General features: G+C 39.3%; 1 protein-coding gene across 1 annotated transcript; it reads left to right on the top strand.

The window, feature by feature from the left end:
* Positions 1 to 106: 106 nt before the first annotated feature.
* Positions 107 to 25,486, top strand: CENPH (centromere protein H). Its single transcript, XM_046000131.1, has 9 exons — positions 107 to 297; positions 6,973 to 7,028; positions 12,615 to 12,663; positions 13,052 to 13,126; positions 15,649 to 15,705; positions 19,067 to 19,130; positions 19,470 to 19,521; positions 22,279 to 22,442; positions 25,028 to 25,486. Exons 1-9 carry the CDS (start codon positions 164 to 166, stop codon positions 25,118 to 25,120), a joined length of 744 nt encoding a protein of 247 aa, XP_045856087.1. The 5' UTR covers positions 107 to 163; the 3' UTR covers positions 25,121 to 25,486.

The raw sequence follows: 25,486 nt of genomic DNA, 5'->3' as shown, positions 1-25,486 counted from the left end.
CAACCTGAGAACGGCACGGAAGCGGTGGAGCCTTAGGGCGGAAGGGGCGGGACGGAGTGCGACGGTTCTCCCGCCCTTTCCGGGAGTCAATCAAGTGGCGGGAAAACCGGCTCCTGAGGCGGCATCTTTCTGTCCCAGGCGTTTCCTCTTCGTGCCAGTCAGAATGGAGAAGCAGCCGGGAAAGCAAGCGGCCACGGAGCCCGCGGACTCCGGAGCGGGAGGCGGGGAAGGCGAGCCACCACAGGTCGCCAGCGCCCAGGGGGCGCGTCCCGAGGACCGCTTGACCCTGCTGCTCAGGTTGTTGTCCCCTCTTGCCGGGATCCAAGCTGGCGTCGTGGCCGAGAGCCCCGCCCTTTGCTCTCAGGGCAAACCCGAAGGTTTCGAATTCTGAGTTGATCGCTTATTGCCTGCGTCACTATGTCATTCAGCTGAGTTTCTTAAGCCTCCTGCGTCATCTTCGAAAAAGGGGAGGGTTACACCTTCTTAGTAAAGTTGCGGTGGGGGTTAAATGTGATACTCAGAGGCAAGCGTTTAGCATAGTGCCCCGGGCCTTCCGAGCTATCATTTCCCCTCCTTTTCTAATGCACTCAAGCCCCGGTATTCAGACGGGTTGTGAGGTGTCTCTAGGCCTTTAGCTACATTAAAAAAAAAAAAAAAGTCCTGTCTCTTTGTTTTATGGTTATGACCCTTTTCATTCTTTTTTTTTTTTTCTTAAGATTTTATTTATTTATTTATTTATTTGTCGGAGAGAGAGGGAGAACACAAGCAGGCAGAGCGGCAAGCAGAGGCAGAGAGAGAGAAGCAGGCTCCCCGCTGAGCAAGGAGCCCCATGCGGGACTCGATTCCAGGACCATGGGATCATGACCTGAGCCCAAGGCAGCGGCTTAACCAGCTGAGCCACCCAGGCGTCCCAGTTATGACCCTTTTCAATCCAGAAGCATCATTTGTTGTATTTCCTACCAAGAGTGTGATGTTTATTCTTTTCCACTAAGTGCGGTGTGAATTTTGTTGTGGCCCCTCAAGCAAAGAATAGTTTTTATGTCTTTAAGTGGTTGGGACAAAAAAAAATTCCTGAAAGAATATTTAATAACACGTGAAGTTATATGAAATTCAAATTTTGGTGCCCTTAAGGAAAGGTTTTTTGTAACACAACTTTCCTGCTACTGGGTCTGAGTTGAATAGCTAAAGTAGAGACCGTGTGAATCACAAAGCCTGAAATATTTGTTTGGTCCTTTACGGGGAAAACAACAACAAAATATTCTAAATCATAATAAAGGGATTTTTTCCTCCCTCCCCAAAGAATTGTAACTGTATTTTAGCTTTACTACTACTTCGAAATGTCTTGGCTAGTAAACCTCACAGTCTCAGTTTAAAAAATTCCCTCCTGGGGCGCCTGGGTGGCTCAGTGGGTTAAAGCCTCTGCCTTTGGTTCAGGTTGTGATCCCAGGTCCTCGGATTGAGCCCCACATGGATTGAGCCCCACATTGGCCTCTCTGCTCAGTGGGGAGGCTGCTTCCTCCTCTCTCTCTCTGCCTGCCTCTCTGCCTACTTGTGATCTCTGTCAAATAAATAAGTAAAATCTTTAAAAAATAAAAATTCCCTCCTGCCTACAACATAAAATAATAAAATATTAAAGATACAGGATCACCTTTTTTATATCAGCTAAAAAGGGAACTGTTCTTACAGCGTGTTTTAAAATGCTAGCCTAACTTTTTTTTTTTTTAAGATTTTATTTATTTATTTGATAGAGATCACAAGTAGGCAGAGAGGCAGGCAGAGAGAGAGTGGGAAGTAGGCTCTCCGCTGAGCAGAGAGCCCCATGCTGGGCTCAATCCCAGGACCCTGAGATCATGACCTGAGCTGAAGGCAGAGGCTTAACCCACTGAGCCACCCAGGCGCCCCTAGCCTAACTTCTTAACCTGTAAGAAATTCTTTCCATTTGGAATATCAAACATAAGGAACTTAAACCATACAGGTTTAAAAATCTTTGTAATGTCACTTAGGTACTCATACAGGTCTCAAAGTCATATTGATCTCAAAATCATAGAGCAGTTTCAGAATTATGAAACTACCATGTAAATGTACATCTTTTTTTTTTTTAAGTTTTTTTTTTTTTAAGATTTTAATTTATTTGACAGACAGGTCTCAAGTAGGCAGAGAGGCAGGTAGAGAGGGAGGAGGAAGCAGGCTCCCTGCTGAGCAGAGAGCCGGATGCGGGGCTCCATCCCAGGACCCTGAGATCACAACCTGAGCCGAAGGCAGTGGCTTTAACCCACTGAGCCACCCAGGCGCCCCTGTACAACATCTTCTAAGTATAATGTAATAACTAGTTGGGATTTTACCCATAGCTTTTCTACTTATTTTATGTATGATTTTTAATTAAGTACAATCTTAGGACAACTAAGAAACTGAATTTTCTATCTAAGAATTAATATATTTGTTACTTTTCTATATGTCCCAGGAATGTTACAAACTGTTTTTAAACTTTTTATAATGTTGGCAATTTTCACCATTTTGATGTGTTTCTTCTTTGTGTAGCCCATATTTCTTGTGACATATTAATAAATTTAAAAATTAGAAATTTAACTTTTCCTCATAGTTGCTATATCCCCACCAGAGTCCATTTTGCATCTTTCTCTGAGGCCTTTTTTTATTTTTAAGGGTTTTTTGTTTTGTTTTGTTTTCTTTTTAGGGCTTTTATTTTTAAGCAATTGGCACACCCAGTGTGAGGCTCCAACTCACAGCCTGAAATGAGCCAGCCAGGCCCTGCGCCCCATAAGATTTGAGCATAGTTGACACAATGTTACATTAGTTTCAGTGTATAACTTAATGATTTGAAAAGTTTAGGGGTGCCTGGTTGGCTTTAGTAAGTTAAGCATCTGCCTTTAGCGCAGGTCAGGATCCCAGGACCCAGGGATCCATACTGTTTTCCACAGTGGCTGTACTAATTTACATTTCTACCACCAATGCAGGAGGATTCACTTTTTCTCCATATCCGGCCAACTCTTGTTTTTTGTCTTTTTTATTTTAGCCATTCTGACAGATGTGAGTGATAGCTCATTGTTGTTTTTATTTGCATTTCCCTGATCATTAGTCAGGTTGAGCTGCATCTTTTCATGTGTCTATTGGTCATCTGTATGTCTTTGGAAAAATGTCTATTCAGGTCATCTGCCCATTTCTTAAACACACTGTATGTCTTTGGAAAAATGTCTTCAGGCCATCTGCCCATTTCTTAAACAGACTGGGGGTTTTTTGTGTGTTTTTTTGGTGTTGAGTTGTTTAAGTTCTTTATATATTTTTGATATTAATCTCTTATAAAATAAATGATTTGCAGATATCTTCTCCCATTCAATAGATTGTCTTTTCATTTGCTAGGCAAAAACTTTTTGGTTTGATGTAGTCCCAATAGTTTATTTTTGCTTTTGTTTTCCTTGCCTCAGGAGACATATCTAGAAAAATTTTGCTATTGCCAATGTCAGAGAAATTACTCCCTATTTTTCTTTTTTTTTTTTTTAAGATTTATTTATTTATTTATTTGGCAGAGAGAGATCACAAGTTGGCAGAGAGGCAGGCAGAGAGAAAGAGAGAGAGAGGGAAGCAGGCTCCCTGCCGAGCATAGAGCCTGATGCGGGACTCGATCCCAGGACCCTGAGATCGTGACCTGAGCCGAAGGCAGCGGCTTAACCAACTGAGCCACCCAGGCGCCCTACTCCCTATTTTTCTAGTAAGATTTTTAGGTTTCAGGTCTCCTGTTTAATTCTTTAATCCATTTTGAGTTTAGTTTTATGTATGGTGTTAGAAAGTAGTCCAATTTCATTCTTCTGCAAGTGGGTGTTCATTTTTCCCAGCACCATTTATTGAAGACTATCTTTTCCTCATTGTATATTCTTGCTTCCTTTATCATAGATTAATTGACCATATAAATGTGGGTTTATTTCTAGGGTCTCTATTCTGTTCCATAATCCTTTTGCCTGCTTTTGTTCCAGTACCATGCTGTTTTGATCTCTACAGCTTTATAGTATATCTTGAAATATGGAATAGTGATAGTTCAAGTTCATTCTTGGTTCTATAGGATTGCTTTGGCTATTTGGAATCTTCTGTGGTTCCATAAAATTTTATTTTATTTTATTTTAAAATTTTATTTATTTATTTGAGAGAGACTGTGAGCACATGAGAGAGTACAAGCCAAAAAGCCGAAGCAGACTCCCTGCTGAGCAGGGAGCCTAATGCAGGGCTCAGTCCTAGGACTTTGGGATCCTGACCTGAGCAGAAGGCAGATGCTTAACTAACTGAGCCACCCAGAACCCCCTCCCCCATACAAATAGTAGTATTGATTGTTGTAGTTTAGTGAAAAATGCTGTTGGTATTTTGGTAGGCATTGCTTTGAAACCATAAATTGCTTTGGGTAATATGGACATTTTTGCAATATACTTTTAATCCATGATATGGAATATCTTTCCTTATGTTTTTGTCATCTTCAATTTCTTTCATCAGTGTTTTATGGTTTTCAGGGTACAGGTCTTTCACCCCTTTGGTCAATTTTATTCTTAGGTATTTTATTCTTTTTGGTGCAATTTTAAATGGTGGTTTTGTTTTTTTTTAAGATTTTATTTATTTATTTGACAGAGAGAGATCACAAGTAGACAGAGAGGCAGGCAGAGAGAGAGAGAGGGAAGCAGGCTCCCTGCTGAGCAGAGAGCCCGATGCGGGACTCGATCCCAGGACCCTGAGATCATGACCTGAGCCGAAGGCAGCGGCTTAACCCACTGAGCCACCCAGGCGCCCAATGGTGGTGTTTTTAAAATTTCTCTTTCCATGACTTTGTTATTAGTATGGAGAAATGTTGCTGATTTCTGTGTTTTAAGTTTGTGTACTGCCACTTTACTGAATTCATTTATTCTTTTTTTTTTTTTTAAAGATTTTATTTATTTATTTGACAGATAGAGATCACAAGTAGGAGAGACAGAGAGAGAGGAGGAAGCAGGCTCCCTGCCAAGAAGAGAGCCCGATGCGGGGCTCGATCCCAGGACCCTGGGATCATGACCTGAGCGAAAGGCAGAGGCTTTAACCCACTGAGCCACCCAGGCGCCCCTGAATTCATTTATTCTAATACATTTTTTGGTTGAGTCTTCAGGATTTTATGAGTATAGTCTCATGCTGTCTGCAAATAGTGACAGTTTAACTTCCCTACCAATATGGATGCCTCTTATTTCTTTTTCTTGTCTGGCTGCTTTGGAGAGGACTTTCAGTACTATGTTGAATAAAAGTGGTGAGGGTGGGAGTGCCTGGGTGACTCAGTTGATGAAGCATCCATCTCTTGGTTTGGGCTCAGGTCATGATCTCAGGCTCATGAGATGCAGCCTTGTGTTAGGCCCCACACTGAGCGGAGAGTCTGATTGATTCACAAATATTGTACTACCCTTGTATCCCAGATTAAATCCTGTCTGATTATGGTGAATGATTTTTTTTCAATGTGTTGTTGTATGTGGTTCAGTAATATTTTGTTGAGGATTTTTGCATCTATGTTCACCAGGGGTATATTGGCCTATAATTTTCTTTTCTTTTCTTTTTTTTTTTTTTCAGATTTTAAAAATGTATTTATTTGACAGACAGAGATCACAAGTAGGCAGAAAGGCAGGCAGAGGGAGAGAGAGGAGGAAACAGGCTCTCTGCTGAGCAGAGAGCTCAATTGTGGGCTCGATCCCAGGACCCTGAGATCACAACCTGAGCCGAAGGCAGAGGCTTTAACCCACTGAGCCACCCAGGTGCCCCGGTGTTAATTCTTTTTTGAATGTCTGGTGGAATTCATCTGTGAGTCTATCTAGTCCTGTAGTTTTTGGTAGTTTTTTTTTTTTTTTTAAGATTTATTTATTTTTTTGAGAAAGAGAGAAAGCATGAGTCAGAGGGGTAGAGGCAAAGGGAGAGTGAGAGAGATTCTCAAGCTGACTCCACGCTATATTTATTGAAGAGCTCACTGAGTTCTTCCGTTCTTTTCTCCAGCCCATTGAGTATCTTTACAACCATTACTTTAAATTCTTTTTCAGGCTTACTGTTTAGTTCTGTTTCATTTAGTTCTTTTTTTTTTTTTTTTTTTTTTTTTTTTGAGAGATCACAAGTAGACAGAGAGGCAGGCAGAGAGAGAGAGAGAGGGAAGCAGGCTCGCCGCTGAGCAGAGAGCCCGATGCGGGACTCGATCCCAGGATCCTGAGATCATGACCTGAGCCGAAGGCAGCGGCTTAACCCACTGAGCCACCCAGGCGCCCTGTTTCATTTAGTTCTTTTCCTGAGTTTATTTTCCTTGTTCTTTCTTTTGGAGCATAGTCGTTTGTCTCCCCATTTTGCTTGAGTTTTTGTGTTCGTTTCTATAGAACGGTAAACAGCTATTTCTCCTAAACGTGATCTTGTGTATGGTGTCCCTTCTGCAGACTGTGTGTGGTTGGTGACTTTAGCTGGCTGACTGGAGATGTAGCTGTATATGCTAGATACTCTTAAACTGTGGCATGTCTCCATCTCTCTTCTTGTTCTGTCTATCTTCGGTTATTCAGTAGCTGTTCAGTCAACCCTTAGTTTTTAGGAGGAATTGTTCAATTAATAGATGTAATTTGGTGTGTTCTGTTGAGGAGGACAAAGTTTTTCCTTCAACCCCATCTTCAACTGGAATTCTCTTTACACCCACTTTAAATAAATCAGGCCACTAGAAGACATATTGCTGAGTACTTACACTCATTTTATTGCATAAACTTCTGAAAAAGGTGAGTTGGTTTATAATACGGTAGTAAGTAAATCTTCTATTAATATATGACTTTCTGGGGCACCTGCCTGGCTCAGTCAGTAGAGCATGCAACTCTTGATCTTGGGGTTTTGACTTTGAGCCCCATGTTGGGAGTAGAGTTTACGTAACTTTTTAAAAAGTATATGTGTGTGTGTGTGTGAGAGAGAGACAGAGACTTTCTGTTTTCTTTATGCTTTCAGGCTTAGAGCACAGACAAAACAACAACTCTTGGAATATAAATCAATGGTTGATGCAAGTAAGTATTTTCATTTTCAGATAAGATTTTGTGAGCTTGGTGAGGAACAGTATTCTAAGAAAATCAGTTTTACAAAAAGTTATTAGGGAATGGGAGTGTCAGCATAATGTGGTACTATATAAAAAAGTAAAAAAACACTATTGCCCTGTGCCTCAGGAACTTGTTAGGAATTCAGGAAGTAGATGGAAAAAACCCTAAATAATAGTGCGAGACAGTTTAGTTCTGTTGATCAGAGAATTGGGAAATTTCTGTGGGAAAGAATCACAGGACTTGATCATGAATAGCTTAGAGATTAAATTAGTGGGTCAGGTGATCGTTAAGTGATCCAACATCTATACTTTGAGAAATACTTTAAGATAGGAATGAGAGGCAGAAGGGAGATCATCTTAAAGAAATGAATGATAGGGGCGCCTGGGTGGCTCAGTGGGTTGAGCTGCTGCCCTCGGCTCAGGTCATGATCTCAGGGTCCTGGGATCGAGTCCCACATTGGGTTCTCTGCTCAGCGGGGAACCTGCTTCCCTCTCTCTCTCTCTCTCTCTGCCTGCCTCTCTGCCTACTTGTGATCTCAAATAAATAAATAAAATCTTAAAAAAAAGAAAAAAGAAATGAATGATAATTTCCATTTTAAACACTGAAAAAATTAACATTTTTTTTTGAAGATTTTATTTCTTTGAGGGTCACCAGAGTTGTTCAGTCGGTTCTGCCTTTGGCTTATGGCATAATCTCAGGGTCCTGGGATTGAGCCCCTTGTGAGGCTCCCTGATCAGTGGGAGTCTGCTTCTCCCTCTCTTACCCCCTCGTGCTCTATCTCTGTCTCTCTCTCAAATAAATAAATAAAGTCTTAAAAAAAAAAAAAAGATTTGAGGTGCATGGTTTGCACAGTAAGTTAAGCATCTGCTTTCAGCTTGGGTCATGATCCCAGGGTCCTGGAACTGAGCCCTGAGTGGGGCTCCTTGCTCAGTGGCAGTCTGCTTCTCTTTCTCCCTTTGCGTCTCCCCTGGCTCATGCTTTCTTTCAGCCCCCTCCCCACCCCGCTCTGCAAATAAGTAAATAAATAATCTTTTCTTTTTTTAAAGATTTTATTTATTTGAGAGAGAACAAGAGAGAGCATGAGAGGGGAGAAGGTCAGAGGGAGAAGCAGACTCCCTGTGGAACTGGGAACCTGATGTGGGACTCGATCCCGGGACTCCAGGATCATGATCTGAGCTGAAGGCAGTGACTTAACCAACTGAGCCACCCAGGCATCCCAATAAATAAACAATCTTTAAAAAAAAAAAAAAAAAAAAAGATTTTATTTATTTGAGAGAGACAGAGAAAGCACAAGCAAGGTGAAGGATGGGGGAGGGGCAGAGGGAAAGGGACAAGCAGACTCCCTGCTGAGCAAGGAGCCCTGATGCAGGGCTCAATGCAGGACCCTGGGATCCTAACCTGAGCCGAAGGCAGATGCTTAACAGAATGAGCCACCCAGTCACCCCTGAAGAGATGTAAATTTATCTTTTAAGATCTAGAAGTCTTAAAGAGCAAGAGAGTACTAAAATAATGATTTAGCTCTCCTAAAGTAATAGCCATTATTGCAACCTAATTTGTAAGCTTTTGAATCACAAAGATAGGTTTTGGTGAGTCTTTCTATCTCTGTGAAATAGGCTGAAAGAATAAAACCAAAACTTTAGGTTGAATCAAGAATTATGGAAAACCTGAAGGGCCACATAGATGACTTCAGTCACTTCACCTGAATACATGTTTAACTTAGGAACTTTGCAGACTCTGCTCAGATTCTTTCATAAGGCCATCGATCCAAAGGCAGTTCTAGTGTGTTGTCCATCTGATACTCCAGGTTTTCTAAAGTCTTTTTATGCAAAACAAGAACAACAAAAAAATAGGACTATGAAATGAGCCCCCTGGCCTCTTTTCTGCTTAGTAAAACTAGTAATTTATGAAACTGGGATATGAAGCAGGTCTTCTTGCCTCCAAAGTCATGACCTTCCATTATATCAATAATGCTTCCATCAAAAACTATCAGTATGGGGGCACCTGGGTGACTCAGTCAGTTGAGCCTCTGCCTTGGGCTTAGGTCATGATCTTGAAGTCCTGGGATTGAGTCCCATATTGGGCTCCCAGCTCAGCAGGGGGTCTCCTTCTCCCTCTTCCTATGGCTCTCCTTCCAGTTTGTGCACTCTCTCTCACTCTCTCAAATAAATAAATAAGTAATGCTTTTAAAAAAGATCAGTAAAATGATTATACCAGTATGGTATGTTCTTCCTAGAAGCAAGAGATTTCCATTTATTTAGCATCCTCTTTAAAATTGGATAGTTGGTCTTACTAAATTTTAGCCATTCTAATAAGTATGTAGTGGTATCTCATGTGGCTTTAGTTTACATTTCTGTGATAACTAATAATATTGAATATCTTTTCATGTGGCTATTGGCAATTAATATATTTCCATTTATGAAGTAGATCTGTAAATCTACTTTTTTTTAAAAAATATTTTATTTATTTGACAGAGAGAAATCACAACTAGGCAGAGAGGCAGGCAGAGAGAGAGGAGGAAGCAGGCTCCCCGCGGAGCAGAGAGCCCGATGTGGGGCTCGATCCCAGGACCCTGAGATCATGACCAGAGCCGAAGGCAGAGGCTTTAACCCACTGAGCCACCCAGGCGCCCCGTGTAAATCTACTTTTTTGAAGTGTTAAAATCTTTGCCCATTTTTTAGTTGTATTGTTAATCTTATTGAGTTTGTGTTCTTTGTTTATAAATGTAGTTTTTTTTTTCCAGATATCTCTATATAGAGATATAGGTGTATATTTATAGATGTAGGTATCTATATATCTATAGAGATATAGATATCTATGTATTTACTTATATATTTAGCAGGTATTTTCTCCCAGTTTCTTGCCTTTTTTTTTTTTTTAAAGATTTTTATTTATTTATTTATTTGACAGGCAGACATTACAAGTAGGCAGAGAGGCAGGCAGAGAGAGAAGGAGGGAAGCAGGCTCCCTGCTGAGCAGAGAGCCCAATGTGGGCCTCCGTCCCAGGATCATGGGATCATGACCTGAGCCAAAGGCAGAGGCTTTAACCCACTTAGCCACCCAGGAGCCCCTGCCTTTTTTTTTTTTTAAAGATTGTTTTATTTTTAAGTAATCTCTACATCCAACATGGGTCTGAAAGTTACCACCCTGAGACCAAGAGTTACAAGCTCTACTGACTGAGCCAGCTAGCTGCCCAACTTGCCTTTGTTTTTTAACACTCTTTTGAGGATCCGAAGGCATTAATTTCATGAAGTGATTTTTATCAGCTTTTTTTTTTTCTTTTGTGGTATATGATTTTAAGTTCTCTCTGAGAAGTCTGTGACCATTCCAAGGTCACAAAGATTTTCTCCTTTGTTTTGTTCTACAAGGTTTAGGGTTTTAGGTTTAACATTCAGTTCTGTGATCCTTTTTGAGTTAATTTTTGTGTATATGAATTCATTTTTTTTCCCCTGTGGAAATCTAGTTTTTCTAGCACTATGTGTTCAAAAGACTTTCCTTCCTCCATTGTATATGTGTGGGTCTATTTCTGGGCTTCTTGCTCTATTCCCATGAGGTATTTGTCTGTACTTATAATAGCACCACACTGTCTTGATAACTGTAGCTTTGTAGTAAATCTTGGTATCAACTCCTGTAAGTCCTCAGTTTTGTTCTTCTTTATCAAAATTGTTTTGACTGTTCTAAGTCCTTTGTGTTTTTATATGCATTTTAAAATCAGCCTGTCAGGGTGCCTGGGTGGCTCAGTGGGTTAAGCCTCTGCCTTCAACTCAGGTCATGATCTCAGGGTCCTGGGATCAAGCCCCTGCTTAGCGGGGAGCCTGCTTCCCCGCTCTCTCTCTGCCTGCTGCTCTGCCTACTTGTGATCTCTATCAAATGAATAAATAAAATCTTTAAAAATAAATAAGTAAAATAAAACAAAATCAGCCTGTCAGTTTCTACAGAAAATAAAGTGAGAATTTTGACTGGGATTTGATTGGGATCTATAGATCAATATGGGGTAGATTGTTTGTTTTTTTTTTAAAGATTTTATTTGTTTATTTGACAGAAATCGCAAGTAGGCAGAGAGGCAGGCAGAGAGAGAGAGGAGCAAGCAGGCTTCCTGCTGAGCAGAGAGCCCGACGTGGGGCTCGATCCTAGGACCCTGGGATCATGACCTGAGCCGAAGGCAGAGGCTTTAACCCACTGAGCCACCCAGGCGCCCTGGAGTAGATTGTTTTATTAGCCATATTGATTCTTCTAAAACCTATACATGAGCTATCTTTTCCGTATTTGAACATATTCAGTCTAGATGTTGTATGCATATCTTGTTAAATTTATCCTTAAGTATTAATTTCCAATTTTTTTTCAAATTTATTTATTTTTGTGAGAGAGAGTGTGAGTGCATGAAGGGAGGGGGCACAGGGAGAAGCAGACTCCCCACTGAGCACTGAGCCCTACACAGGACTCAGTCCCAGGACCCTGGAATCATGATTTAAGCCAAAGGCAGACCCTTAATGGACTGAGCCACCCATGCACCCCCGATTGTTTTTTCCTAACATAAAGACTTACAGTTGATTTTTCTGACATTGCTCATGGTACTATTTTACTCCTGGTTTTTTTTTTTTTTTTAAGATTTTATTTATTTATTTGACAGAGATCACAAGCAGGCAGAGAGGCAAGCAGAGAGAGGAAGGGAAGCAGGCTCCCCGCTGAGCAGAGAGCCGGATGCGGGGCTCTATCCCAGGACCCTGGGATTATGACCTGAGCGGAAGGCAGAGGCTTTACCCACTGAACCACCCAGGCACCCCTATTTTACTCCTTTTTTATTTTACATTATTCTCAAACTGCTCTGTCCAGTATGGTAGCCACTATCTCCATATGACAATTGAACACTTAAAATGTGATTAGTCCTTGAGAGGGACAATAAATGCAAAATACAGAAGATTATAAAATATTCATTAGTAATTTTGTTTCATTTATTTTTTGAAAAAATTGTATTTATTTATTTGAGAGAGAGAATAAGAGAGAGAGCATGAGAGGTGGGAGGTCAAAGGGAGAAGTAGACTCTGCTGAGCAGATGCGGGACTCTATCCTGGGACTCCAGGATTGTAACCTGAGCGGAAGGCAGTTGCTTAACCAACCGAGCCACCCAGGTGCCCCTTCATTAGTAATTTAAGATTAATTACATGTTGAAATATTTTAGACCTATTGGGTTAAAATAAGTCACAGTGAAATATTTTCACTTGCTTTATAATAGTATAGAAACTAAAAGTTAGGGGCGCCTGGGTGGCTCAGTGGGTTAAAGCCTCTGCCTTCGGCTCAGGTCATGATCTCAGGGTCCTGGGATCAAGCCCCACATCAGGCTCTCTGATCCGCAGGGAACCTGCTTCCTCCTCTCTCTCTGCCTGCCTCTCTGCCTGCTTGTGATTTCTCTCTGTCAAATAAATAAAATATTAAAAAAAAAAAAAAGAAACCAGAAGTTAAAAATTAAATTTTTGGTTTGCATTTATGGCTTATATTATATTTCTGTTGGACCACACTCTTCTAAACTATGACTAACTTCAAAAATTTTTTTATTTGTAGATGAAGAAAAGACTCCAGAACAAATCTTGCAAGATAAGCAAATTGAAGTGTATGTCATATCTTTAAATTTTGTGTTTTTTACTGAAATTTGGTATTATCACCCATCTTACACCATTTTCCTTTTTCCTTTTCTTTATTTTCCAAGTAATTTTTCATGCTTGTACTGAGAAGTTGTTGATATGGGAGATGGACCTACTATGTACATCAGTGACCACAGTAGCACTTTTGGCATTCCCCTTCACAAGATAATTAGTTGAGTTCCTTGGAGGCATCTGTTTACCAAATCTAGAAATGCGTCAATGTGGGGGAACCTGCAGAATAATTTTATATAGATAGGGTCATTTTACTTTTTTCAAAGGTTTAATTTATATATTTTTCAATATTCAGTGGCTTTTCTTGATATTGCTGAAATTTTTTTGTTCATGCTTCTTTAACAGTAAAATTGAAGACCTGGAAAATGAAATTGAAGAGGTGAAAATTGCTTTTGAAATGAAAAAGCTTGCGTTAGACAGGTAATTATTACAGTCTAGGTATAAGCATTGAGAAGTCAATGCAAAACAGGTATGACTTGAGGTAGAGGGAATGTTTTAATTAGTCTAAATGAGATTAATCAAGTGATAATGATCATTAGATAATAGTTACACAGATTTTGAGCCCTGAGAGAAAAGTTACATTATTCATTAATACCTTCATTTGAAGTAGTTACATGAGATTAACTTAATAAGAAAATGTCAGTCAAGGAAATTGAAGGGTAAGCTTAAATCCCATCCAGTATTTCAAAGGATTACATGGATTCAGTTACTACAGTAACTATTAATCAAGTAAAAGAATTGTTATCAAGTTTAAAGATACACACACACACACATATTTAAGATTTTATTTTGTTTTTTAAAGATGTTATTTATTTATTTGAGAGGGAGAGAGAGCATGAGAGGGGAGAGGGTCAGAGGTGGAAGCAGACGCCCTGTAGAGCTGGGAGCCCAATGCTGGGTTCCATCCCAGGACTCCAGGATTACGACCTGAGCCGAAGGCAGTGGCTTAACCAACTGAGCCACCCAGGTGCCCCTAATATTTTATTTCTAAGTAAAACACCAATGCGGGGCTCAAACTCAACCCCAAGATCAGGAGTCTTATGCTTTACTGATTGAGCCAGCCAGGTGCCCCTAAATACATTTTTAATATAGGTTTTCCATCTGTATTTTAAAATTCATTGAACAAATATTTGAATGTTTACTATGTCTTAAGCTTTGTGGTAGGTGTTAGTATACAGGTGTTAATAAGAGAAACATGATCTCTTATAGACCTGTGATCTGAATTAATGATCTCCATTAAGTGGGTAACTTTTAAAATTACTTCCTTGTGTTTCTGGGCTTCTCAGATGAATTTCTTATACATTTAATTGAAAAGTAGTTAAAGTCCTCTTTATTGCTTCTAGCAGTGAACATGTTTCCCTATTTTTTTTTTTTTTTTTTTTTTAAAAGCATTTTATTTATTTATTTGACAGGGGGAGAAAGATCACAAGTAGGCAGAAAGGCAGGCAGAGAGAGAATGAGAGGGAAGCAGGCTCCTTGCCGAGCAGAGAGCCCGATGTGGGGCTCGATCCCAGAACCCTGGGATCATGACCTGAGCTGAAGGCAGAGGCTTAACCCACTGAGCCACCCAGGTGCCCCGAACATGTTTCCCTATTCTCATAAGCTGGCTCATTATCTAGATTATATGTATTTTTTAATTAATTCGTTTTAAGTAACTCTTTGCCCTACTTGGGGCTTGAACTCATGATCCTGAGATCAAGTGTTGCATGCCCTCTGGACTGAAACAGCCAGGTGCCCTAGATCATTTTTTTGTTTGTTTAAAGGTTTTATTTATTTATTTGACAGAGAGAGAGAGATTACAAGTAGGCAGAGAGGCAGGCAGAGAGAGAGGGGGAAGCAGGCTCCCTGCCGAGCAGAGAACCCGATGCGGGGCTCAATTCCAGGACCCCGAGATCATGACCCTGAGCTGAAGGCAGAGGCTTAACCCACTGAGCCACCCAGGTGCCCCACAGATCATTTTTTTAAAGATGACTTCAGTGCTATTAAGAGATCTTGGTTTTTGTTTGGTTTTTTTTTTAAAGATTTTATTTATTTATTTGACAGAGAGAGATCACAAGTAGATAGAGAGCCAGGTAGAGAGAGAGGAAAGCAGGCTCCCTGCTGAGCAGAGAGCCCGATGCGGGACTCGATCCCAGGACCCCAAGATCATGACCTGAGCTGAAGGCAGCAGCTTAACCCACTCAGCCACCCAGGCGCCCAAGAGATCTTGTTTTAATGAATTGAATTTTTTGTGTGTGGCAGAAAGGAAGAAATTAATATTGTTAAGTTGATTGCCTTTTCATTATTACTTATTAGCTATTTGGATATAAAAGTAATTTATGCAGTTTGTTTTTGTTTATATGAATGCATATTTTAAAGTTTACATTCAGGTATGGCTTTGTATTCCCTAACTCCATGTTAGGCCTAACCTGATCTCTGTAGTACCTTAATGGTTCCTTCTGACCCTGCACCAAAGTGGTTGGGTTGGAGAGCAAAGCTCAGGTTGATTTCAAGTCTCATTGCTCCCTCTGCCTGGCAGCACACAACCACAGGCAGCAGCCCTTTCCATCTTGTTATTTTCCATTTCTGTGATTTATTTACCAAAGTATTTCCCATATAATAGTGTTTATAAACCTACTTATGGTTTAGGTTACATTTAAAGAAAAACCAGGGGTGCCTGGGTAGCTCAGTTGATTAAGCGACTGCCTTCAGCTCAGGTCATGATCCTAGATTCCGAGATCGAATCCCGGGATCAAGTCCCACATCAGGCTCCCTGCTCAGTAGGGAGTCAGCTTCTTTCTCTCTGACCCTCCCCCTTCTCTTGCTTTTTCTCACTCTCAAATAAATAAATAAAATCTTAAAAAAAAATCAATCTTTAAGTTGTATATATACATTTGTTCTTTTCAATGTACACAAATGTTATCCATGTTTTATAATGCCAGCTTTTTTCCCTTGTATTGTAGGATGCAACTTTCGACTGCACTTAAAAAAAACCTGGAGAAAAATAACCCCAGGACTAGGTATGCTTATTTTTTTCTTTTTCCTTTTTTTTCTGAATTTGTTAAGGCTAAGAATTAGAAGGGAGATCTGCATAATGACTTTAGTTTTCTGAATTTTTAAAAATTAACTGTCAGTGCCATCCATCTTTATCTGGAGAATAAGAAAAGTGAAGGAATTTTTGTTGGCCTCTGCAGCATTTTAATTTTTAGAGTCCTACTGACATTTGGTTGGATTGCAACACTAAGAAGCAATGGAGATTTTTAGCCAGACAGTCTGATGAGTTTGAAGGAAGATTTTAAAAGTTTACTTTTGTTCAGTATTTACTATAAAACAGGGATAGAGCTGTCTCATTTACCCAATAACCAGGAATTGGGTTATTGAGACAGGAAGTATATGTGTTATTTTTCATTGGCAGAAGTGAGCTTGTATATGTAAACTATTTGGCAAGAAATATAAAATTAAAACTCTGGGGGCGCCTGGGTGGCTCAGTGGGTTAAGCTGCTGCCTTCAGCTCAGGTCATGATCTCAGGGTCCTGGGATCGAGTCCCGCATCAGGCTCTCTGCTCAGCAGGGAGCCTGCTTCCCTCTCTCTCTGCCTGCCTCTCTGTCTACTTGTGATCTCTGTCAAATAAATAAATAAATAATAAAATCTTTAAAAAAAAAACAAAACTCTGGCAGTCAAGGTTCTATATAATCTGGTCCTTTGTGTCTGGCCTCAGGGGCCTTACCTATGCTCTTATATCTCAAAGCTCTAAAAAATCTTGTGATAAAAGATCTCCTGGAGTGGGGCACCTGGGTGGCTCAGTTGGTTAAGCCACTGCGTTCGGCTCAGGTCATGATCCTGGAGTCCTGGGGTAAGTCCTGCATCGGGTTCCCAGCTCCATGGGCAGTCTGCTTCTCCCTCTGACCTTCTCCCCTCTCGTGCTCTTTCTCTCTCTCTCAAATAAATAAATAAAATATTAAAAAAAAAAAAAAAAAAGATCTCCTGGAGTGCCTAGGTGGCTCAGTGAGTTGAGCATCTGCCTTTGGCTCTGGTCGTAATCCCAAGGTCCTGGGATCGAGCCCCACATCAGGCTCCCTGCTGATCGGGAGTCTGCTTCTCCCTCTCCCTCTGCTACTCTCCCTTCTTGTGCTCTCTTCCTGTCAAATAAATGAATAAAATCTTAAAAAAAAAATAAAGATCTCCTACCATTAGCACTGGAAAAGTGTTAAGATGCATCTGGACACTTCCTTTTTCTGGGTGTCTTAGTTCAGACTGGTAATGTATTCTCCCCATATTCCATTTAACTCCAGGATTACAAAAATCCTAAGATATAAATTTGGGCCCTCTAACAATTGCACCTCCATAAAAGGTGAGCTTTAAAAAGATTCCTTTTTTTTTCTTTCAAGATTTTATCTATTTGAGAGAGAGAGAGCACAAACATAGAGAGCTGCAGGCAGAGCGAGAAGCAGGCTCCCCGCTAAGCAGGGAGCCCGATGAGGGGCTCCAACCCAGGACCCTGGGATCATGACCTGACTCTTTTTTTTTTTTTTAAAGATTTTATTTATTTATTTGACACAGAGAGAGAGCACAAGTAGGCAGAGAGGCAGGCAGAAAGAGAGGAGGAAGCAGGCTCCCTGCAGAGCAGAGAGCCCGATGTGGGGCTCGATCCCAGGACCCTGAGATCATGACCCGAGCTGAAGGCAGCGGCTTAATCCACTGAGCCACCCAGGCGCCCCCATGACCTGACTCTTAACTGACTGAGCCACCCAGGTGTCCTGAGCTTAAACATTCTTGAGTTAAAGAGGTACAGGAGAAATTGACCCCCAGAAAGGCCAGAAAGGCCAAAGAGGCTGAGGTAGTTTCTTTAGCAAGTTTTAAATTTACAAACCAGTATAGCTATAACTAGTAGAAAATGAGTTTAGCATTCCCAGGTCTTGCAAAGATTCACATTTTCAGCCTCCTAAACAAAATCCTTCTACATGCAGTGTTTCTCATGCCGGCTGATATCAGAATAATTAGTACACAGGGATCACATTGCTGGTCCCATTCCAAACCTGTTGACTCAATCTCTTGAGTCCATATGGGCATGATGGGGGTACTGTGGTGGTCTGCATTAAACATCCTCCCAAAGGGTAGGGGCACTTTAGAAATATAAAAATCATTATTCTTACCCAGTCTTATTTTATACTTTTTGGCTCCAGCTATGTCAAGGTAGGTAATCTATGTAATTACTTCATGTTCTTAAAGATACAAGAATTTCCCTTATGCTACTCTGTGCACAACTCTTTCATTACCGGTTGTGATGAAACCATACTCTAGTTGTAGTTTCATTTTTCTCTTTCAGCAGATTCTTTCCTCTTGGTGTTTTACTTTGCTTTATATTCCTGGTGTCTACACAGGTCTTAGGATTTAGTAGTACTCAGAAATATTTGAAGACATGAGGGTAACAAGCATCTTGAATATTTGTTGAAACTATTCTCTATGATGCTATCTGTAATAGTGAATACATATCTATACATTTGTCAGACCCATAGAATGTACACCATCAAGAGTGAACCCTATGGGGCGCCTGGGTGCCTCAGTGGGTTAAGCCTCTGCCTTCGGCTCAGCTCATGATCTCAGGGTCCTAGAATCAAGCCCCGCATCGGGCTCCCTGCTCAGCGGGGAGTGTGCTTCCTCCTCTCTCTCTGACAGCCTCTCTGCCTACCTGTGATCTCTATCTGTAAAATAAATAAACAAAATCTTTAAAAAAAAAAAAGTGAACCTTAATGGGCTTTGGATTATAATGATATGTCAATGTAGATTCATCATTTGTGTGATAAGTGGACCTTTCTGGTGGGGGGTGTTGATAGTTGATGGCGTGTATGGTGGGGGACAGAGGTATATGGGTTTACTTGCATTTCAGTTTTGCTATGAACCTAAAACTCCTCTAAAAAATAAAGTCTGTTTTTCATTTTTTTTTAAATTTTTTAAAAAGATTTTATTATTTATTTGACAGACAGGGATCACAAGTAGGCAGAGAGGCAGGCAGAGAGAGAGAGGGAAGCAGGCTCGCCACCGAGCAGAGAGCCCGACACTGGGCTTGATCCCAGGACCCTGAGATCATGACCCAAGCTGAAGACAGAGGCTTAACCCACTGAGCCACCGAGGCGTCCCTAAAGTCTGTTTTTTAAAAAAGCAACTCATTAGCATGTAATTAGGGCTTTTCCTCCAAAATGGGAAATTTTTATAAATGTTCCCACAAGCTTAAATGTCACATTTTTTTTATTGTCTGTGACTTTCTATTAAAGGACAAGTAAATTCCATGAAAGGAAATACATAGCAATTGATTTTGTTCATTAATGATATTTATTAATTATTTTTATCCAGGGTTACAAATCATTTTTTTTCCTTTTCAGTGTGCTCATGGATAACATGAAACACGTATTAAAGCTTAACAAATTAATAATGAAATCACACCAGGTAACTGCATATTGGGCTGCTTATGCATTCTCATGATTTCAGTGCCTTGTTGCTGGCAACTGTATTATGTGTGATTATACAGGATTATCCAAAGATTACTGATATGATTGGAATTCACTGTTCTTAAGTTTTCTTTTTCTCATAACTCAGTTATTTCTGTCTATTGTGGCTAATTATTTACTTAAAATTTAAGCTACTGTCCTTTTTCTTTTTTGGTATGGAAATAAAGGGATTGAAAACAGGAGGTTTGGAAAACGTGGGCTAATAGAGAAAATTCAGTGATGTATTATAGGTTTATTCTTAGGTAATGCACCTTAATCTTTTTACTTTTAATAACAGGAATCTTGGGATTTGGAGGAAAAACTACTTGATGTTAGAAAGAAGAGATTACGTATGTAGAACAGTTTTCTTGTTTTGTTTTTTGTAGAAAACACTTTTACTTACTGTGGAGATTGATAAGGCCAGTTACTTCAGCCATTGAGAAATTTCTTAATTTTCATATTTTCTTAAAATTTTACACATGGCATTTTTAAAAGTAGTATATAAAATGTTCACTTGATTCATTTTTGTTGTTTTAGAACTTTAAATCACAAAATTAATACATTCTCAGGGAGAGAAAAATCAATGATACAGAAAGTATAATGTGAAAGCCATATTTCCTTCCTGTGTGACCACAGTTAGGTATATATCATTCCAGTATTCTTTCCATGTCCATATAAACATATTTATACATACATAATTTTATTTCAATTAACACATAATGTATTATTTGTTTCAGGGGTACAGGTGATTCAACAGTCTTGCACAATTCACAGCACTCACCATAGCACATAAACTCCCCAATGTCCATAACTCAGCCACCCTATCCCTCCCACCCCCTGCACTCCAGCAACCCTCTGTTTGTTTCTTGAGATTAAGAGTCTCTTATGGTTTGTCTCCCTCTCTGGTTTCATTTTGGTGTTTTTTTTTCTCCTCTATTCCCCTATGGGATCTGCCTTATTTCTCAGATTCCACATATCATTGAAATCATATGTTAATTGTCCTTCTCTAATTGACTTATTTCACTTAGCATAATACCTTCTAGTTGCATCTACATTGCTGCAAATGGCAAGATTTCTTTTTTTGATGGCTGCATAATATTCCATTGTGTATATATACAACATCTTCTTTATCCATTCATCTGTTGATGGACATCTGGGCTCTTTCCATAGTTTAGCTATTGTGGACATTGCTGCTATAAACATTTGGGTGCAGGTTCCCCTTTGGATCACTACATTTATATCTTTGGGTAAATACCCAGTAGTGCTATTGCTGGGTGGTAGGGTAACTCTATTTTCAACTTTTTGAGGAACCTCCATACTTTTTTCCAGAGTAGCTGTGCCAAGCTTGCATTCCTATCAACGGTGTAGGAGGGTTCCCTTTTCTCTGCATCCTTTGGAACATTTGTCATTTCCTGAATTGTTAATTTTAGCCATTCTGACTGGTATGAGGTAGTATCTCACTGTGGTTTTGATTTATATTTCCCTGATGTCAAGTGATGTTGAGCACTTTTTCATGTGTCTCTTGGCCATTTGAATGTCTTCTTTATACATACATAATTTTAAATTATCATGTGATACATATAATTCTACAGCTTTTTAACTTAACATGAGATGGCTTTTTGCATTGAAATTATTGAAACTTTTTTTAAAGTAATAATACACATTTTCAGTAGAATTTGGAAACAGAAAAGTATACTTAAGGAAAGTAAAATTTTTAAATTTACTATCAAGATATAATTACTCTTCAGTGGTTCTTTTTGTTGTTGTTGTTAAGGATTTTTATTTTATTTATTTAAGAGAGATAGTGCTTGGGACGCCTGGGTGGCTCAGTGGGTTAAGCCTCTGCCTTCAGCTCAGGTCATGATCTCGGGGTCCTGGGATTGAGCCCTGCATCGGGTTCTCTGCTCGGCAGGGAGCCTGCTTCCCCCTCTCTCTCTGCCTGCCTCTCTGCCTACTTGTGATCTCTCTCTCTCTCTGTCAAATAAATAAATAAAATCTTTAAAAAAAGGGAGAGAGAGAGAGTGCTCATACTCACAAGAGAGCACAAGCAGGGTGAGAGGCAGAGAGAGAAGCAGGCTCTTCGCTGAGCAGGGAACCCGTTGTGGGGTTCAATCCCGGGACTCCAGGATCATGACCTGAGCTGAAGGCAGCCATCTAATCGACTGAGCCACCCAGGTGCCCCCACCCCTTTTTTAAAGATTTTATTTTTTTGTTTATTTCGGGGGGAGAAGGCATGAACAGGAGCAGGGGAAGGAGCAGAGGGAGAGAGAGAGAATCTCAAGCAGGCTTCATGCTGATTGGGGAGATAGGTGCCGGGTTTGATCTCACAACCCTGAGATCATGACCTGAGTAGAAATCGAGTCAGACACTTACCTGACTGAGCCTCTCAGGGGTGCCTTCAGTGTTTATTTCTTATCTAATAAAATTGGCCTCATTTTATTCTATGTTGTAAATTGCCTTTTTTCATTTAATAGTATAGGCATGATTTATTGCTTTTATATATTACACAGATTTTCCTGTTTGTAAGTAATCTCAGGGTCAGAAATAGTTCCAGTCACCTGATCTAATCACCCTTTGGATGCTCAGTGTTTTTCCTCAGATTCCAACCTATTTTTGATCCATTAATATCTAGGATACAAGCTCCTGGGACACACCCATTTATGTTTGAGATAGTTTAATTCTTAGAACTTTTCAGGAATTACAGGAAATGGTTGATGATGTGTTTATCCCTGGAAAAGAGAATCTCTTAACTGGAAATTTATCTTGTTGATATGTCATTTTTGTAAATAAAGGAGGAAAAGGTATTTCCCTATATATATCTTCTGCCTTTCTTTTGGCAACCCTGAGTAAGTCCTCTTTAACATGGTGTCACTTCAAACGTAAATAGACATGTGTCATTATCATGCAGGACACAGCTAAGGATAAAGTTAAAATACTGGTATTTTTCATCATGAAAGTCATTTTCAGATCAAAATGGAATTGCAACTTAAAATGATGCTTATTAAATATTTTCCCTTGATATAGTCAGCAATTGTTCTGCTTCACAATTTCTCCAGATTCTTGTTTGTAGGAGTTGTTCAATAATGTATTTTTTTTTAACCTGATAGAATTAAAACAAGCTTCAGAAAGTAAGCTTTTAGAAATACAGACTGAAAAGAACAAACAGAAAGATGATTTGGCTGTTATGGAAAATTCAGACAAGATAAAGACCATACAACAAAACCTGCAGATGGAGATACAAATTACTACAGTTATTCAACATGTGTTTCAGGTAACATTTATATAAGGAAAGTAGGTAAAGAACTTTTTAAAAATGATTGGTTCTGTTACTTTCAGATTTACTTTCAGTTAGTCTTTGATCCTGAAAAAAACATGAATTCAATACTAAATATGAGTCTGTTTACATATATTTGGAATTTGTATCTATTTAATGTTTAAGGCTTTGACTTTTTGTTATGGTTAGAACTTAGGCATTTGTAAGTGTAATGACTTTAGCAGCTTTGTGGAGACAGATATAACGGTGGAAAGCATTAGAACTTAAACTTGGGAGGTAGGGGAAAACATGGATGCGGGTAATGGAAATCTAGAATTATGTTTCATACTGCAACTTAAAAGTTATGAACCTTGAGCAAATTATTTAAGTTTTCTAAACATCAGTTTCCCTGTTGAAAAAGAAAGGTTGTAAAACCTAAAAAAGATAATTCATGTTAATCTGTTTAGCATAATGTCTGCCCAAGTAAATTCTCAATAAATGTTGGTAGTTATTAGCATATTACCTCTTACATTTTATGTGTTCCTTTATTCTGGAGGGTTTTCTTTTCTTTCTTTCTTCCTTTTTTAAAATATTTTATTTATTTGTCAGAGAGAGAGAGCGCAAGAGAGCGAACGCACAAGCAGGGGGAGTGGCAGGCAGAGGGAGAAGCAGGCTTCCTGTTGAGCAAGGAGCCAGATGTGGGACACTATCCCAGGACCTTGGGATCATGACTGGAGAGCTAAAGGCAGATGCTTAGACGACTGAGCCACCCAGGCATCCCAGTTCTGGAGGGTTTTCATTACTTTTTTGAATTACAAAATCTCTCAAACTGATGAAATGAAATACTTATATTACTAGATTCAATTAGGAAGATACACAGTTAAAAGTACCCATTATGTGTAAAGCAAATATTTATTATGTGTAAAGCATATCCTTGTAAAATATGAGTTCTTATAGCTGACCATAAGAAATTCTTCTTCAGGTCTCTTTTTATTTTAAGATTTTATTTGTTTATTTATTTAGGAGAAAACACAAGCAGTGGGGAGAGTAGGGGGAAAGAATCATAGGCACACTGCACACTGAGCACAGAGCCATCCTGAGCTCAGTCTAATGACCTTGAGGTCCTGACCTCAGCCAAAACCAAGAGTCAGTTGCTTAACCGTCTGAGCCGCCCAGGCTTCCCTCTTCATCAGGTCTTAAACCTACCTTTTAGTAGCAGTGGGTTACTCTATGAGGAGTAAGGAAGTCCCTTAAACTAACCTCCAGTGGAGAATTGCATCATAAATACAGGATCATATTAATTTTCTTTGGCATACTTTCCTTCCTACTACTTTGAGACTTCTATTATTTTGTCTTTTTTTTTTAATTTATTTTTATTATTTTATTTTATTTTTTTATTTTGTCTTTCTTAGCTTTTATTCATATCTTCTTAGTGTTAATTTTGATTTAATGAAATCATTGCTTTGTTAAGCAGAACACAACTTTGGCTACATTAGGAGCTCCTGCCCCTTAATGGGTTCAGTCATACTTGAATGCTTACTTCCCCTTGCATTTGTAAATTTAATTGGATTTATATACACCAGCCCTATAGCAAGAATGTGCCACGTATAAGCCATATTTTTAAGTATTTTTATATATAACAATATAACACTCAAATTCTAAAATCTATTTGAACAGAATTTGAATTAGTAACTTGGTATCATTGAGCCATAGTTTTTCTTTTTAAATAAATAGGGCATAATAGTTTATGGTTAAACTGTTTTTCACTATAGAAGTGCAAAATGACTGAACCATAGCTGCAGTCTTTTTCCTTTAATTTAGAATATCACTGCAAACATCCCAAAAACTGATGAATCAAAAAAAATTATTGTAAACATTGTAAATATTCTCTAGAATTATGAGAATCAAGTATGAACTCTTACTGAATTGGAAATGAGGATACAAGAATGTATTTTTTCTTTTTTAAATAGGTTTTACTTATTTATTTATTCATTTATTGAGAGGGAGTGAACGTGCATAAGTAGGAGGAGGGGGCAGAGGGAGAGGGACAGAGAATCTGAAGCAGCAAACTCTGCCCTGAGGGAATGGAGTTGTGTGTGTGTGGGCACGCACACACGTGTGCAGGAGTGGGGGTGGGGGGAGGGCTCTGTCTCAATCCTGCCAGATCAGGACCTGAGCCAAAACCAAGAGTCAGACCCTTAACTGATTGAGCCAACCGGGCCCCCAAGAATATATTTTTTATAGAGTAGATGCCCATACCGTATTGGTAAATATTTGATAAGATTAGTGAAGTGGTGGGTGCCTGGGTGGCTCAGTAGGTTAAATGTCTGCCTTCAGCTCAGGTCCTGATCCCAGGGTCCTGGAATTGAGCCCACCCCAAATAGGACTCCCTGCTCAGCAGGGAACCTGCTTCTCCCTCTCCCTCTCTTCCTCCCTCCTGCTTGTGGTCTCTCCCTTTCTCTCTCAAAAAAATAAATAAAATCCTTTTTTAAAAAATTAATGTAAGAGAATTTTTAAAAATCTTGTTAAATTCGTAATCGTACTAAAAAAATTTGTAATCGTACTTATAACTTTAATATAATTTTTTTTCTTTTTTATTACAGAACCTTATTTTAGGAAGTAAAGCCAATTGGGCAGAGGATCCTGCTTTTAAGGAAACTGTTCTACAGCTTGAGAAGAATCTCGCCATGATCTAATAAGAATTGTTTTGTCATTTTTTGCTTTAATATTGATATGTCATTTAAACAGCAAATTTCAAGTAAAATTTTTATTTAGTATTCTCAGAACTGATATTGCAAGCTTTTGTAGCTTAACACTATAACATGGAATTTGTTCTTTCAAATATATGAATTAAAGTGACTGGCATTCTCTAAAAGAATGTGAAAGTCATAGCCTGGCAAGGGTCCCAAAAGACATCTAATTAAGCTTTCCACTGAATGTGGACATTTTTTTAATAATATTCCTGGCAGTCCCAACTCATTTGGAAAACAACTTTTTTTTCTTTCTTTTTTTCTCTTCTTTCTTTCTTCCTTTTTTTATTCTTTGTAGTTCAAAGTTTTGTT

The sequence above is a fragment of the Meles meles genome, chromosome 3 (genome assembly GCF_922984935.1).
Source record: "Meles meles chromosome 3, mMelMel3.1 paternal haplotype, whole genome shotgun sequence".
Taxonomy (NCBI): Eukaryota; Metazoa; Chordata; class Mammalia; order Carnivora; family Mustelidae; genus Meles; species Meles meles.
Note: the sequence above shows the minus strand (reverse complement) of the source record. Positions and strands in the feature narration are given on the sequence as shown.

Bases quoted from the DNA above. Each gene is read 5' to 3' on its own strand.
- CENPH (XM_046000131.1), top strand. From the start codon at position 164: ATGGAGAAGCAGCCGGGAAAGCAAGCGGCCACGGAGCCCGCGGACTCC. The intron at 15,706-19,066 runs GTATGCTTATTT...TTTCCTTTTCAG, and splicing joins AAAAATAACCCCAGGACTAG to TGTGCTCATGGATAACATGA. The intron at 19,522-22,278 runs GTATGTAGAACA...TTAACCTGATAG, and splicing joins TGTTAGAAAGAAGAGATTAC to AATTAAAACAAGCTTCAGAA.